Below are 15342 nucleotides of genomic sequence, written 5' to 3'. Positions count from 1 at the left end.
TGGTGCCAGGGCTCATGGCTGGCCACCTGCGCTGAGCTGAAGAGAGGAAGAGCTAGTTCAGCTTGGAAGATAATATTTAAGGTCTTGGACCGGGTAGAAGCCTTCCAGATCCTCTGCAAGACCTGAGGATCCTTTTCGGTTCAATGAGAGGTGAAATACGCACCCAGTTGTCCTCATTCTGTGACCCCTTTGCTTCCCTGTCCAGGTACGTCATCACCAACCCCCCGTACGAGTTTGAGCTCGTGCCGACAGACCTGATCTTCTGCTTGATGCAGTTTGACCACAACGCCGGCCAGTCCCGGGCCAGCCTCTCCCATTCCTCCCACTCGTCCCAGTCATCCAGCAAGAAGAGCTCCTCCGTGCACTCCATCCCATCCACCGCAAACCGACCCAACCGACCCAAGTCCCGGGAGTCCCGAGACAAACAGAAGTACGTGCAGGAAGAGCGCCTCTGATATGTGTATCCACTGCCACCGTGTGTGAAACTGTATCTGCCACTCATTTCCCCAGTGGGTGTTTCCAACAGTAACTTCCCCCCTTTTCCCCTGTAGCCACCCCCTTTTTTTTACACATATTTGCATATGTATGATAGTGTGCATGTGGTTGCCATTTTTATTTCACCACCATAAAACCCTTGAGCACAACAGCAAATAAGCAGAAGGACCAAAAGTTATTTATGATTCTAGGGGAAAAATAACCCAAAGGCATGCTCCAGACATAAATAGCTCACTGCAGGAAGGAGTTCGCAGAGTAGAGGAGCGTCATTGTGATCCATGTCAGTTATGCAAAGCAAGTTTAGTTAATGTAGAAGAAAAGTTTGTTCTGATTGATCAGGATTATCAGGGTGCTTCGGGTTTTGATTTTGTTGTTGTTTTCCTTTCTTTCTTCTTCTTTTTTAATACACACGCAATAATATACACATACACATTTCTTTGAAGCAAGCAACCAAAAAGCAACAAAAACACATCGATTGTTTCCACTCTCACTCTCTGGGCTGAAGTATCGCGAAGCATTTAAAAGGCTTTCGCCATTTGTGTAGACGATTATTAAGCATCTGCTTTTGTAAGAGAACATCCTAGCTTTTTTTACTCACCAAGGCCTTTCGTCCCAGAGCTAGCTTCCTCTGGGAGTTCTTAGGCACATTTCTACCCTTACTATGGAGGAAAGAATCGTATCCCATTCGTGGATGTATCAAATTCTAGTCATCTAAGTGAACAGAGGTTTGATTGCATATTAAATTGTTATTCTGTCTCCTTATGCCATATGACTAGCTATTTTTTTTTCTTTCACTTTTGACATTTGGGATGAAAAGCCATATGTATCATAAATATCAGATGTAAGTCATTAAAAACTGCCTTCCTGGGACTTTTACATCTTTTAAAAGGTGAATTACTTACCTTATGTACAGAATAAATAATGCTCAGGAAAGAGCGAGTATTTTTCCATGCATTCTCAGGGGACCTTTTTACTCCCCTTTGTTTGATTAGCTAAGGCCCCAGTGCCAGGCAGGAGCAGGGGCTGGGGCCAAGCTAGAGTGTGAGGAAGATAAACCCAGCAGCAGATCATGTTTTTCTAGGAGCCAACATGCTAAATAAATCAGATTGTGGGGGGATCGAGCCACAGTTGACTCGACAGAGACAAAAGCTAGCTACTACTTCAAACTGTGGGCACAGCTGCATGGCGCTGGCTGTCCCAAAGCAGGAAGCTGGTGGGAAAATTCCTCCTCCTCAATTTCTCGAACACAGCCAATTCACTTAGGCAGGTGAATGACGGTAATAGCGAACCACTCCTTGCCGTCATGAGACGGGGGAGAAGAAGTGTGCAACAGTGAGCCAAACACATTTTGGTATAATTCTTGTTTTTTTTTTTTTTCTTTTTTTTCTTTCTTTCCTTCCTTTTTGAACAGTTAGTAAAGCATGAGCTGAAAGGTAGAAAAATCCCTTTTTCATCATACAGTTGTCAGATGTTTATGCATGCTGTAGGCGGTGCGGTAGTTCTTATGAATCGGCAAACTCCACCATAACCGAACTATCCTGTGTGTGGACTAGCCCTGGGCTGGCGTATACCTGTTTGAAGTGTCTACTTGAGCAGATTCCACCAAACAGAATAGGGGTGGAGGGGAGGAGAAATATGTCACAGTGGTACCATCTCTAAAAAGGTGTTTTTATGGTGAATGCTTTGAGTTTAGATTTCGGATCCCCTCTCTCCCCTAAGCATGATAGTTTTGGAGATTTGCTTGCTGTGTGAATTGACAAGCACTTTTACTGACAAAATGGTGAGGTTCAGTCTGCACCTGTGCCCCCACACCAAAGACAGGGCAGTATTCAGACCAGGAATGGGGTGGGGAAAAATTGTATACATGTATATTAAAAAGCCCTATGAGTGGAAGAATTTTTTTTCAAATTATTTTTGTCCCCATATATATCGATTTCTATATTACGTATAACTATCCTTTTATATAGAACTATATCTATATCTACATATATGTACACACACACACACATACATATACGTGTGTGTGTGTGTGTGTATATATATATATATATATACACACACGTATACCCCAGTTTGGGATCATGAAGAGCTTTTCATGCATTCTTTGCAAAGGAGGTTATAAAGTTGTGCCCATAGAACATTTATAACTATAAGAATGTGCCAGTTAAAGTGCTCGACAGGAAATATGACAGTTTAAAAGCATTGTAAAACTCACATAGCTTACTTCTCTCTCTAAAGTGCAACAAGGATGAATAGAATGGGCCAAGGTATGACAATTAATGGTTCTGCATGACCTAGCCACTGCTGGGGGTTTTCTTCTATAACGTTGTCCTTGTGAAAACTTTTGTGACATTAAAAAAAAAAAGGAGTTACAAATTTTATTCTGTTATTGGTTTGTTTCTTTTTGTTTATATTGTTCTGTTTGTGGTTTTCTTTAGTTTGTTTTGCTTTTTTTTTTTTTCCTCCTCCCCTTCCCCCTCCCTTTCCCTCCCTACTTCTCTTTCCTCCACTTTCTAAATTGCTCAGCGCAATGAGGCTGTGCCGCTGCTACCGCTAGATCCCTTAGAGTTTGTTTTGGTGTTCTTGGTTTTGGGGTTGGGTGATTTGGGGGGAACTTCTCTCCATCTGGCTTGCCTTCGAATCTGCACGTGGCCTCCCTGCCCACCTTGGTACCTTGCTCCAAGTCCAAAAGCCTTTTGCCATCGAGAAACCCAGCTTCCTCCACTTCCCCCCATTACCACGACCCCAACCCGGCCCCCACCATCGGTCTGTCCACATCTCTGTGTTTATCTTGGCAAGACCTACTACAAGTGTGATGCCAGGTGATAAACTTCGCTGGAAAACATTTGCAGCTATTCCATTTGGCAAACCTGCTTCTTGGTTAATATTTTGTCCCTCTTTTTAATTTAGACCAGGAGGTTCATTAATGACAGAACATTGGTCTCCTTTATGTTTGATCAGGATGACCCCAAGTTAAAACTGTTCAGTTATGTGTATCAACTCATAGCCCACACCCAGTGATCTGAGGTTTCATGACTCAGTCTCTGTATTTTCCAGGTCTCTCCTGTCACCTGCCTTTGTTCAATCCCAACCAGAGATTGGGCAGATAGAAGTAAATCCAAAATGCGTGTTATATACAGTCTGTTAGCAGCTCTGACGAGATGATGCTGTGACAGGAGTGGAGTGGGAACAGACTATGACATGAGATGTAACTTTGGAATTTTCCCTGGACTTAGGGCACACACTTGAGAGTTGACTATAGTATTTGGCCAATGATGTATTCAGTGATGAAAAGGTATCATTGTGACCTCTATTCTGTTAGCTGAAACTACTGTATTATACTTTCCTCAACAGAACACAGAGTCTCCTCCATTGTTTTCCATGTGACCCCAAACTTCCCCATTCCCCCTCAGGTTCTCTTAGGAAGTACACAGGGTTCTCATATTATGTCTCTCCCTTTCCTGCTCCCCATAAAAAAAAGAATAGAAGAGAAGAGGAAAGAAAAAGAGAAGGAAAGAAAGTAAAAGAAAGAAGTAGGTAAAGGTAGAAAGTGAAAGAATTATTTGAAGAGAAGGTATATACATTTTAAAAGAGCAAGAGCTAGCAACTCAATTATCTGTACCATTCTAGAAGAGAAGCAGTCTGTGAGCCATTCAGTCCAATTTGCTTTAGGCTTTGAAGGGCTGAACCTTAAGTGAGTGGGTAGACCGGGAGGTGCAGTGAAGCTTTCTCAGCCTCAATGTTCACCCAGATGATCATAAAATCATCAACACCCCTAAGGACTGCTACCCAGGGCCCTTCCTGAAAGCCAGTTCAGATGTATAAAGGGAAAGATGGACCCATATACATAGAGTTCTACCACAACTGGAGAAGTATCAGATTCTGTTATGAATATTAAGGATTGTGACCCAGAACATTACAATAACGCTCAGTAATATTTTGAAATAAATTGACCTTAAATATTTTTATACCATTCATCATGTTATACATTATCTTTACTCCTTTGGCTTATCTTAAAAAAAACAAACAGTGAATGCCTCTAGGTGCTTTCCGATGCTACTGTGCTGTTGGCACTTTCTTCTGAGAAGGGGAACACCCTCGTAAGTTCCATGAGACAGAACTGACTGTGCCTCCAGCCAGTATTGTCAAGATCTCAGATGACCAGAAAAACCTTAGACTGGCTCTTCTTCAGCATGGGAAAAGCCTAAAGGTGTCTGTATCCCAATAGGGACAATTAAATCAACCTGCCAGGTTCCTATAGCAACAGGATCCTATCCTTCAGGTTTTGGAAGGATAAAAAGGATAGTGTAGAAACTTGGGGGGCCACGGAAGTCAAGACAGGGTAAAAATCAGTGTCTCCAGAAGCTTCTTCAGCCCATCCCTGTTTTGTCATAACATGATGAAGAATAAGCTGTGGGCACTTATCACTAAATTGGTTGCCTGTCTCCCACCAGGAGATTACATATCTATTGCCTAGGGAGGTGAGGGGGCCTACCCCTTGCCATCCAAAAGGGAACAGTGAAGAGTCTGTCCTCGGGGTGCAGCTGAATCAAGGCCCCAGGAAAGGGCCAAAGGGGGAAGTTTGCTCAGCCCAGCGAATGGCAGCATCAGACTTTCAGTGAAAAGAGGAAACTAGAGCCATGGCGGACAATTGCAAATGACAGTTTTCACAAATGGAAGCTGCCTTGGTTTGGGTACAAATGACTTTCATTTCTATGAAATAGCCATACTTTGCCCATGGAGAGGAAAGAAGGCAGTATGCATGGGTGGGTCCACTGTGGGCCTCAGGGTCTGCCAGGCAAAGGGCAAAAGCCAGCCTGCCTCCGGAAAGGTGAGCTGTGAAACCATACAGCGTTACCTTTGAAGGTGTCAGCTCCTGGTTAGGGCTTACTGTTCTCAGCTGTTGTCTCTACCCAAACAGCCTTTTTCTTTCAAGCCCTCTCTCTCTAAACCTCAGCTTGCGGTACAGCGAGAAGAGGACCAATTATTTCAAATACGTTTGCTGTATTATCATCTCTCCTTTCGTGTACTCTTCTCTGGGGAGTAGTTATGTGAAAAGGCTAAATCCCACAGCACTGACAACCCACAGAGACAGCGAGGCTCAGTTTTCATAGTGCAGCCTATTTCTCTGCTTGCAGGCATCCAGGCAGTCAGGTCCGCCCAGCTCTGGCGTTCTTTCCCACCCATAGCCCACTCCTCCAGGCTCCTTATGGCTTGGGGAAGTCCTCACTCATACCCTGGACCCTTCTGTCTCAGTGATGAAAATAGCAATGGAAGACGCAGATGGTTCATGGATGGGATAGGGCACCTGTTGAGTATAAAGCCATTATTTCAAGGATACAGGTCCTACAGCAGGGTAGCATCCTTGAACCCCCCAGAAAGAACACTGGGTCACTCCTTCCTCTCCTTACCTTCCAAATGAAGGTAGCCCAAGTGAATCCTCCTCTGTCATCTCTGCTGCCAAAATCCCCATTCTGTGGGCCAGCACCCCAATTTATGTTCCCTAGTTCTCCATCCCTGGTTCATTTGCAGCCACACTGAAAAGTACCACCCATTCTTACGTAACCCTTTAGTACTGAGAATATTCACGTTAATGCTAACGTGTAACATAACCTTATGTGACAAGCTGACTGACACCTTAGTGCTTACTCGGTGCCAGATACTTTTCTAAGCACTTTACATACATTAACTCATTCAATCCTCACACAAGCTCAGATGTACATGTGGTTAGCATCTCTGTTTGAAGGATGCAGAATCTGAAAGATTTGTTCAAAGGCATCCAGCCAGAAAGTGGCAGAGTGGAATTTAAAGCTGGGCTATGAACTCTGCCACTATGCTGTGATGTGGCTACTAACAGACGTACGTGCTCACGTTTATTTACCGTATCTGGACCTGCAGTAAGTGCTTCACCAGCACTAGCCCCTTTCATCCAGACCACATTAGGAAGATTTGATCACTAGCCCATTTTACAGAAGAGAAACTAGCAGAGATCAATTATATAGTGACTTTCTTGGAGCCATGCAACTACCGTGTGAGACCCCAGATCCATTTAGACTTCCCCACTGCCCCACGCCATCTCCTTAGCCCACACCTCATCACTGGTCCATGGTGGATAGCTCAGGGCGTGGCTGGTCTTGATAGGTGCCTTCTCCCGATGGTAGTGCCAGGTCTTTTAGAGGCATCTCTTCTGCAGTCACTGTCTATGTTGTTCTACTAGCCCACTTGCCAGAGCCTAAAATGCCTTCCTTTCCTGATCTGGGCAGGTCACGCACTGTACTTGCAGTGATGACGTCATGCTTTGCATCCTCAAGAGACTTAACAAATAGGGCTGTTTTTTGTTGTTTTTTTTTTTTTTTTTTTTTTTTTTTTTTCTGACAGTGAGGAGCTCCTTGCAGCTAGATCCATTGCCCCTCCCATTTTAGGAACAAAAATGAAGCTCCCGGAAATCTTTTTGGCATAGGGGATGAGGCAGGGAGAGGAGATAAACCCAGGGATTTGGATTTATCCTGGACCACTTCAGCACCCATTTAAATCCTTTCCCTGAGTATTCTTCCTATAGCCAATGTTGTAGCTTCCCATTGGCACAGTTTCTTCTTTGGAAGATGAGATTCAGTGAACCAAAGTGTCGTCATCATGCTCAACGCACTCTCTTGAAGAAAACGACTGGCGATCAGTTAAGTGTGTGTTCCTCTGATGCCCTGTGGAAGAATCTTTTCATGAAATACCTTTGCCCCTGGATATTTTACTAGAATGCTCAGAGCATTGATATATTTCCATTTCCTCAACATCCTATCCAACCAAGTCTCCAACAACATATATGTTTATATCTTACAAGGTACCCAAATTAAAAAGCATGTTTCTCAGGCATAACAAAAACCTCAACTCATCACCAGGATGCACTTTAACACAAGTCCTTCTTGTGTGGAAGTTCAGTTGCCAAAACACAGGGGCTACTCTTCTTAGATTTTCTTTTAAGGAGAGAAATTTAGAAAGAAAGAGAATGAAGCTTAAATGGGGAAATAATGCTCTCTATCTTACCGACAGCAGAAGGAAATTGATATTCTCTCTGCCGTGAAAGGTCAAAATGCCAACTTTGAATTGAACTGTAAAGACTAAATTTTGAACAATTATTCTCTGCAGCAGTTGTAAAAATTTCAACAAATTGCAGCTGTCTTAGGTCTTTCGCCCAAAAGACCTACTCGTTTCCATCAAAAGAGTTCAGTCTCCTTTCCAAACTGGCATGTCCAACCCAGCACTAAATCCCTTTGCAAAATCAGTCCACACAGTGGTACAGCCAAAACCAAGGGCAGCTCAGGCAAACAGCACAGGCGCTAGGTTCAGCTCTTCTGAAAATCATCTTTATACATAAACCGTTGGAAAAAGTCGTAGTTTGAAATTGTTTCAGCGGCCTGGCAATGCTTTTAAAACATGATAACCATCACACTTTACTCCTCTCTGAAAGGTTAGTTTAATCGTAGATCACAAAAAATTGGTTTCCACAAATGCATAATGGTTCATCTATGTCACACTTGAACTAAATGGTTTTTTAAATGGAGCTGAAATTATTTTGATGTGTACACAGTCCTGGATTTCTATACAACCTTTTTTAACCAGTCCATCAGGAACCTTGCCTCTAAAGCCTCATTAATAATTCAGATGTGCTGATGACTTTAAAAGATCTATGGAATTGAAGCTTAGGAAAAAAAAAAAAAAAAACTCTGCTTGACAAAAAGATAAATGAATGTAGAAAGAAGCTGTAGGAGTCTGGCAAGCTGTAGATCATCTCAGAACAGATTGTAACTTTATCATTCTGTCAGGGGGAATAATTTAAAGCACTTAATCAGTTAGCTTCACTGTGAGGATGTAGCATTATGAATTCCTATCGTCCAATCTGTTCAAATCAAAGTGAACTTAATTATAATAGGTGAGAGAGCCAGAGCAGGAGAAAGGGGAGTGGAGAATGATCCAAGAGAGAGACAGTAGTTTCCTGGGGGTAAACTGAGCTGCTGAACAAAGGGTAGTGAGCAAGCTCTCACTAACCCACTCCAGTGACAGTGTTTACATTGAGGGCTCAGACTTGACACAGCAAGAGAAAGTATAGATCAAGGAGAAATAAGCAGAGCGATCGTGAGCTGATCACAGATGCTGAATTTGTAGATAATTAGCCCATCCGACAGACACACATACACACACATACTCACACTTCTCTATCAAGCCATTTTTTGTTACGTATCAGTCCAGAACCATGAACAGGCCAGTTGTGAATTGTTCTGATAGGCAGAAGAGAAGCCATTGTCTCTAGAGCAGTGGATGTGCCTGAAAGCTTTTTCCTTTTTTCTTTTCTTTTCCTAAGCCACTAATATGATTCCCAAATTAGAATGTCTTATTTGCCCAGTCTCTTCATATCTGTACACATAGCCGATTATGCAGAAAGTTTCAAATCCTAGAAAAAGGCGGGGGCAAGGCCTGAATCCTGTAAAATACCACTGAAGTGCCACGAGGATACTAGGCCATTTTCTTCCCCTCCCCAGCCCCCAAACGCTCTGACTCAGCGTTCTCCCCCAGCCATCTCTGTGTTTAGGGTGGAAATGAAATGCCAAGATGTCGTCAAGCTCCCTTGTCAACAGCTTAGATTATTATAGTTGGTTAAGGTATTGCCAGTAGGAATTCTTTTCATGACTGTATACCAACACAGAGCTTTCTTTCTTGAAATAAAAAGCCATCTCAAAACCGTCTTAAAACATTGGTGACCATTCTGATTTTCAGTCTCATTACCCAGCAAAATCTGTGGGCTTCCTTTAAGACCCTCAAAACTGGCTGCAAAAAAAAAATACAGAAGAGTGGTATATTGAGATATAACTTCAAGTATGTCTCGTACAAACAAGGCTAAGTACAGGTTGGGAAGAGGAGATCCTGCATAAGGTTCCAGATCACTGGCTCTGTGTCAGGGACGACTTCCTTCATGTTTCACTCAATTCAGTGAACACACAAATCTTTCCTCAGGCACAGTGTTTATGCCCAATATTTGATATATTCAGCATCTCCTTCCCACCAAAGATTCCCAGTCCACTAAAGGAACCCCAGAGAACATTGCTGGAGTTCCTCTTCCAACCCCTCTTTGTTCTCAGAGGTCCTACCCATGGTCCTTGCAAGTCCCAAGGGCACGCTGGTCATTAGTTGCCACAGGCAGCAGAGCTGTCCCAGGTTCTGGAATTCTCCCTACACTGCACTCCCTCTTAGCAACTATATTCACTGTCAGCTTCTATCGATTACATTTTTGCATTTTTTTTTTCAAGGAACTTTCCAAAGGCTTTACCCTAGGACTAATTAAGCTTCTCATTTCTCCTTCTTGTTCTCTATCCGTTTCGCCCTTTAGCAGAAAAGAAATGGTTTACAGATGAACCGGATAATGCCTATCCCAGAAACATTCAAATCAAGCCCATGAGTACCCACATGGCTAACCAGATCAACCAATATAAATCCACAAGCAGCTTGATCCCACCAATCAGAGAAGTTGAAGATGAATGTTGACTTCCAGGAGACCAGAACTCTTTTTTTAAAGCCTGACAAACTTCATAAATGGTGATGTGACTTTTCTTCCTCTTACATGCTGAATCACTGGTGGAAACGTTAGGATAAGCAAGAATTGCAAGAAAAATAAAGTAGACAGATCTTTCTCTTTGTCTGCCTTGAATATTGCTTCCATGTATTTTGGAAAAGAAAATGATTTCATTTATAAATGAACATATTAAAATAGTCATGTATAGCCTCTAGCATTTTAAATTATTTTTATTTATTAGAAAGAAAATATATTTTTTCTTTTTTTTTCATTGTCAAATATCTTCCCTGTATCTAAACAATGCAAAATCAAAATGAGTAAGTGGCCAGACTCCTTAATATGTATTTCTCTTCTTTCTGTCTTTTTCTTTGAGGAGAATGATGGTCACCACCACAATTGATCGTAATGAAGGCAAATGGATTGCTAAAACAATTTTAAAATGGTCCAATGATGTAAACATGTATTTTAGTAAATTCATATAAGAAGACAAAAGGGGGCAGGTGAATTTCCTGGATGGGTGTGTATTTTAGCTGCACTGACACCAGCTCTTAATAAATGGAAACTTATTTATTTTCACAGTTGAAAGTCATATTTTTGTAGTTTTAGTTTTCATTCTGTATTTCTCCTCCCTTTGTTCGTATATTTAAAGGGAAGACCTTCTTGCAGCTTTGCTACAATTGCCAGATCAGGTTTATCCAGCCAACTAACGATGCCAGGAGGGGCGTGAGCATGCCTGGGACGTGGAAGTTGAGGACCAGACGCACACAAGATATTGCTCTGTTGTTCTGATGGTGGGGACTCCTCCATGCTGTTATGCTTCCCATTCCCTATCTCCAAACCACCTGCACAAGTACAGTCATTTCAACTCTGGGAGGCTCTGGTGGGCTTTCTCCCCACTCCTCAAATCTCAGAGCTTCTAGCCTGAAAGTTTGTGAACACCAATGGGTAGTTCCACTTAATAATAGGATATGATAATGCAATCATTCTTTTCACTGAGTTTTTGTTAAAAAGTCAGAACATTGTCATGATCAAAGAGACTACTTTTTCCCAGATTTTATTTTTTCCAGCCTTCCTTTAGTTGCTGGGACAAAACACACAAACTAGCTGCGACAGTGTAAAACATAATAACGACAAAAGGAAAGCAATGAATGCGCTCAATACAGACTGTTAGAAAAGGCCTTTGAAAATGACCAGCAATGAAATCAAATGTATCAGCCACTTCCAACTGTGCTCAAAGATTTTTCTAGCCATCAGACACAATTACCAAGTCTCAGAGCTCTGCTGTGGCTTGCATGCTCTCTGTCCCGGCAACTGCTACGTTCCAAACGATTTAGCAAATCTTTCAACTTCAAAATGATCAATCTTTTATACAATCATCAGGGTCTATGAGAAGCATGGATGTGATAGTGATATTTCTTTTCTTAAAAATGTCAACTGTGGACACTCAAAGAATCCAAACTTACTAAAATATCCCCCAAAGTCCCATGGTATCTATTCCATTAATTCTTTAGGCCATGACCCTGTGGTACTTAGTACATTAGTGCAAATCAGATCAGAGCCAAGCAACGAAATCACCATGAAAACATATGTCCACTAAGTACTCCAATTACCAGTGTAGGCAAAATGGCTTCCACCTCTGTCTATTCCCTGCAGAGCCAATGTAGTTGTGCTTCCGCCTTGTAGGGGCCGTCCTGAAGTGACTTGTCAGACTGTGGTTACCCTGTCGTCACATTTTGTAGAACTAGTTCTATAAAAGTATTGTGAATATAATGTATGTCCAATTGGATTGTTTAAAAACTACTTATAACCAATCACTAGTCTACACAGCAGACTAAAATGACGTCAGCAGTCTATCTTCAGGCTTATGAATATTTCCTGGTTTCCAACAGTAGAATGGGTTTGTGGGGAGAATCCCTTGTGAGGATTTTACCACTTTCCTGAAAGCTATGCCTTCTTCTACATAATGATTTTGCATTGGGGTCACCTTAGTACATTCACAGCAATCCACGCTCTTCTTTCCTTCATGAACCTTGGTGGACTCTTCTTCACTCTTCTTCCTGATAACCATTTCTGAATTTAACTATTTGGTATCCTATGGGGCAGGTGATGGTGGCCACCTAAATGATCTTTCCTTAGGGAAACACAGTGTCCCATGTCTCTCAAACCCATCTCTTCAGCCAAGTCGGTCTGGAAGCAGACGTGTAAACTCCGTGACCATCATGGCCAGAGATTTGAATCTAAATTTCTTTTCTTTTCTTTTCTTTTCTTTTCTCTTCTTTTCTTTTCTTTTCTTTTCTTTCTCTTCTCTTTTCTCTTCTTTCTCTTCTCTTCTCTTCCCTTTCCTGTCCTTTCCTTTCCTTTCCTTCCCTTTCCTTTCCTTTTTTCTTCCCTTCCCTTCTCTTTTCTCTTCTCTTCTTTCTCTTCTCTTCTCTTCTCTTCTCTTCTCTTCTCTTCTCTTCTTTTCCCTTCCCTTCCCTTCCCTTCCTGTTCCTTTCCTTTCCTATCCTTTCCTCTTCTCTTCTCTTCTCTTCTCTTTTCTTCTTTCTTTTCCCTTCTCTTCCCCCTTCCCCTCCTCTACCCTCCCCTCCATTCCTCTCCTCTCGTCTCCTCTCCTCTCCTCTTCTCTCTTCTCTTCTTTTCTTTTCATTCAAGTATAGTTGAAAGAAATTTTTTCTCTTGACCAAAATGGCTAAGATGTTTCCCACCAGCAAAGAGCTGCCCCCAAAAACTAATTGGCAGGAATCTATTTTTTCTTCTAAGGTAGAGCAGCAAGCTCATGCAGTTTTGCTGTTGCAGTAATGAACTGTTCTCAAACAGAAAATAAAAGCAAGCTTTACTTTTTTATTGAGAAAGTGTGCAAAGTGACTGGTTGGTGGCTCTTTTGGCAAAAACTGGTGCCTAGTAGGTTAAAAGTGACACAAGAACAGAAAAAAGATTGTATGACCACTGAAGGGCTCAAGCCAATGCTAGAGCTTCCTGATTAGTTTCTATGTGTTGAGCTCTCTGACTGGGAAGAGGTAATCATTCTACCCCACTGTGACAAACCCGCTCCCACATTTTCTGATTAAATTATCAGCAGCCAATGATAGTCATCATTGGTGCAGTCTGTCTTGTAAGACTATGGTCTCCCATCCCAGTTTAGGGTTCCAGAAAAGTCCTTTACCCAAACTAAAGACTCTTGGGTGCTTTGGGAATCAAAGACTCACCAAGAGGCTATTTTAAAACCACCTATTTATAAAACATCATCACCACCATCATCTTTCTTATTAAGAAAACTTTTGTTTTCATCTAAGCAATTTTATATTTAAAAATACCACCTTGAACCAATATAAAGTACTTCAAATGTAAGTGATCGTGACTAAGGCATGTTGGGGGACACCCAGAGCTCTTTCTTTCCAAAGGTTGGGCATCTTATGATGTATTTTGTGCAAAACTTTATTGAAAACTTTAAAAAAACCGGGAATTAGAACTGTTCAGTTAGGATTGGAAAGAGGGAAATTGAGAAAACATTAGAAAATTGGGAATGTTTTCTTTTTTAATATTTTTATGTATTTTGAGAGACAGAGAGAGAGAGAGAGAGAGAAATAGAACAAGTGGAGGAGGGGCAGAGAAAAAGGGAGAGAGAGAATCCTAAGCAGGCTCTGCACTGTCAGGACAGAACCCAGATGCAGGCCTCCATCTCTTGAACCATGAGATCATAACCTGAGCTGAAGTCAAGAGTCAGATGCTTAACCAGCTGAGCCACCCAGGCACACCTAAAATTGAGGTTGAAAAGAGAAAAAGTGCAACTTCCTTTCTTGTGGTTTAATATGAGTACTCAAGAACTATATCTACAAATAACCAGCTATGTGAGAATGTTCTTGAAACCCCTGGAGTCCCAGGGACCTCATTTGGAAATGAGAGAGATTCATCTAAATGGCCTCCCTTCCAGGTCTGGGAAGCTGTGAGCTTGCTTGGGAGTGGGAGCGTGGGAACAGCCTGTGGAGACGACCTTGTCTTGTGCTGGAATGACGGTCCTCTTGCTGCAGTACTCAAGTGATACTCCTGCGAGTAGTGTGCAGTTTCTGCTCTAAAAACGTGGAAATTAAGTTCATTCCTCATTCCTCCATCTTACGCTTTGGAGTCTCCTTAGGTTCAAAATGCAATTTCAGACTTCAAGTTCTCTTGGGTCATGGTGTGGTCCAGACTTTTCTCTGTGTTCCCAGGGTCTTCGCCATCTCATCCCTACCTACCTTTTCTCTTGGCATCAGCCTCAAGTTCTAGTCAATTCATTCATCTCTAACCCATCTCTCCACTTTTCAATATGTAGTGACAAGCTCTGACCCCTGGATTTCTGGGATTTTTCCTCATTTTTATTTCCACAAGTGGATCTGGGCTTTAGGAAGCAACTGTCTCACTTCTCACTTCATTTCCTGTCCTGTTTATTTGATTTCTTTTCTTCCATCTTAGTATTCCTTTCTTGGTATACCATCTCTGTTACTTACATTCATAAGTCTAATTTTGATCTATCACTCTTAATTTTCAATGAGAATCTCAGTAAAGGAAGAAAGGAAGGAAAGAGCAAAAGGAGGAAGAGAGGTAGGAAGACAGAGAAAAAAAGAATATCAAACCAACTGATTTGAACATGAGCCACCTTACTCATAGAAGAACAAGCAAATCCACTCAACTTGGACATGGTGGTCCATTGCAAAATTTGTCAGTTTTCTATTCGGTCCCTAAAGTCTATTTTCTATTCTGTTCCTCTTTGCAGCTTTTGGAATGATGGTAAAATCACCAATCACTGTGGTCTTTGAAAGGGACTTTTTTATTTAGGGCTTGACTCATCCTCTTTAAAAAGCAAAGGGAACTGAGGTTTCATTTGAAACTCACCTGGTAAATTCCCTTTCTGCTGCTCCTCCCCTACTCACCCCATGTTCTCAAAGTACATTTATTTTTCTATTCAGCAGAGATGATTTGACACTCAAATCCCATGGTCATGTAAGGCAGTGATACAGCCCTTTGGATCTGTTAATGGAAAGTGGTAAATAGAAACAATTTCCGGCCAGTTTGTATGAGTGTGGCCATATTGGATTTTTAAGTGAAGTCTACTCTGATTGGTTGTTGCCCATGCAATACCAGTTGTTCATATTTTCAAAATTGCCATAAAATAAGACAGTTCAGAGAATACTTTTATGCTTAATTTTATTTCCCAAGGAACTACAGACCCTACTTAGCCATTGCTTGGAACACATTCAGAAAGTAGCCTGTCTGCCCCGACGCAGAAACCCTTTAGCTGTACACCAGTTGGA

The 15342-nt window shown here is 41.9% G+C and overlaps 1 protein-coding gene across 33 annotated transcripts in view; it reads left to right on the top strand.

Moving 5' to 3' along the window:
* Positions 1-10643, top strand: part of KCNMA1 (potassium calcium-activated channel subfamily M alpha 1) — a 722982-nt gene extending 712339 nt beyond the window's left edge. For 11 of the 33 annotated variants that reach the window (XM_053909597.1, XM_053909605.1, XM_053909595.1 and 8 more), the window contains 3 exons: positions 206-430; positions 2734-2762; positions 9872-10643. In XM_053909597.1, coding sequence (XP_053765572.1) covers positions 206-430; positions 2734-2762; positions 9872-10026 — 409 coding nt within the window. In that variant the 3' untranslated portion in view covers positions 10027-10643. Of the gene's footprint in view, positions 1-205; positions 2877-9871 lie in introns of those variants that run through there. The other 22 variants (XM_053909603.1, XM_053909608.1, XM_053909612.1 and 19 more) reach the window with 4 other exon arrangements.
* The last annotated feature ends 4699 nt before the right edge of the window (positions 10644-15342 follow it).

This window comes from Panthera pardus, unplaced genomic scaffold, assembly GCF_024362965.1.
Source record: "Panthera pardus isolate Hobbes unplaced genomic scaffold, ASM2436296v1 HiC_scaffold_22, whole genome shotgun sequence".
Taxonomy (NCBI): domain Eukaryota; kingdom Metazoa; phylum Chordata; class Mammalia; order Carnivora; family Felidae; genus Panthera; species Panthera pardus.
The sequence above is the reverse complement of the archived record's forward strand: the minus strand, read 5'-3'. Positions and strand labels throughout refer to the sequence as shown.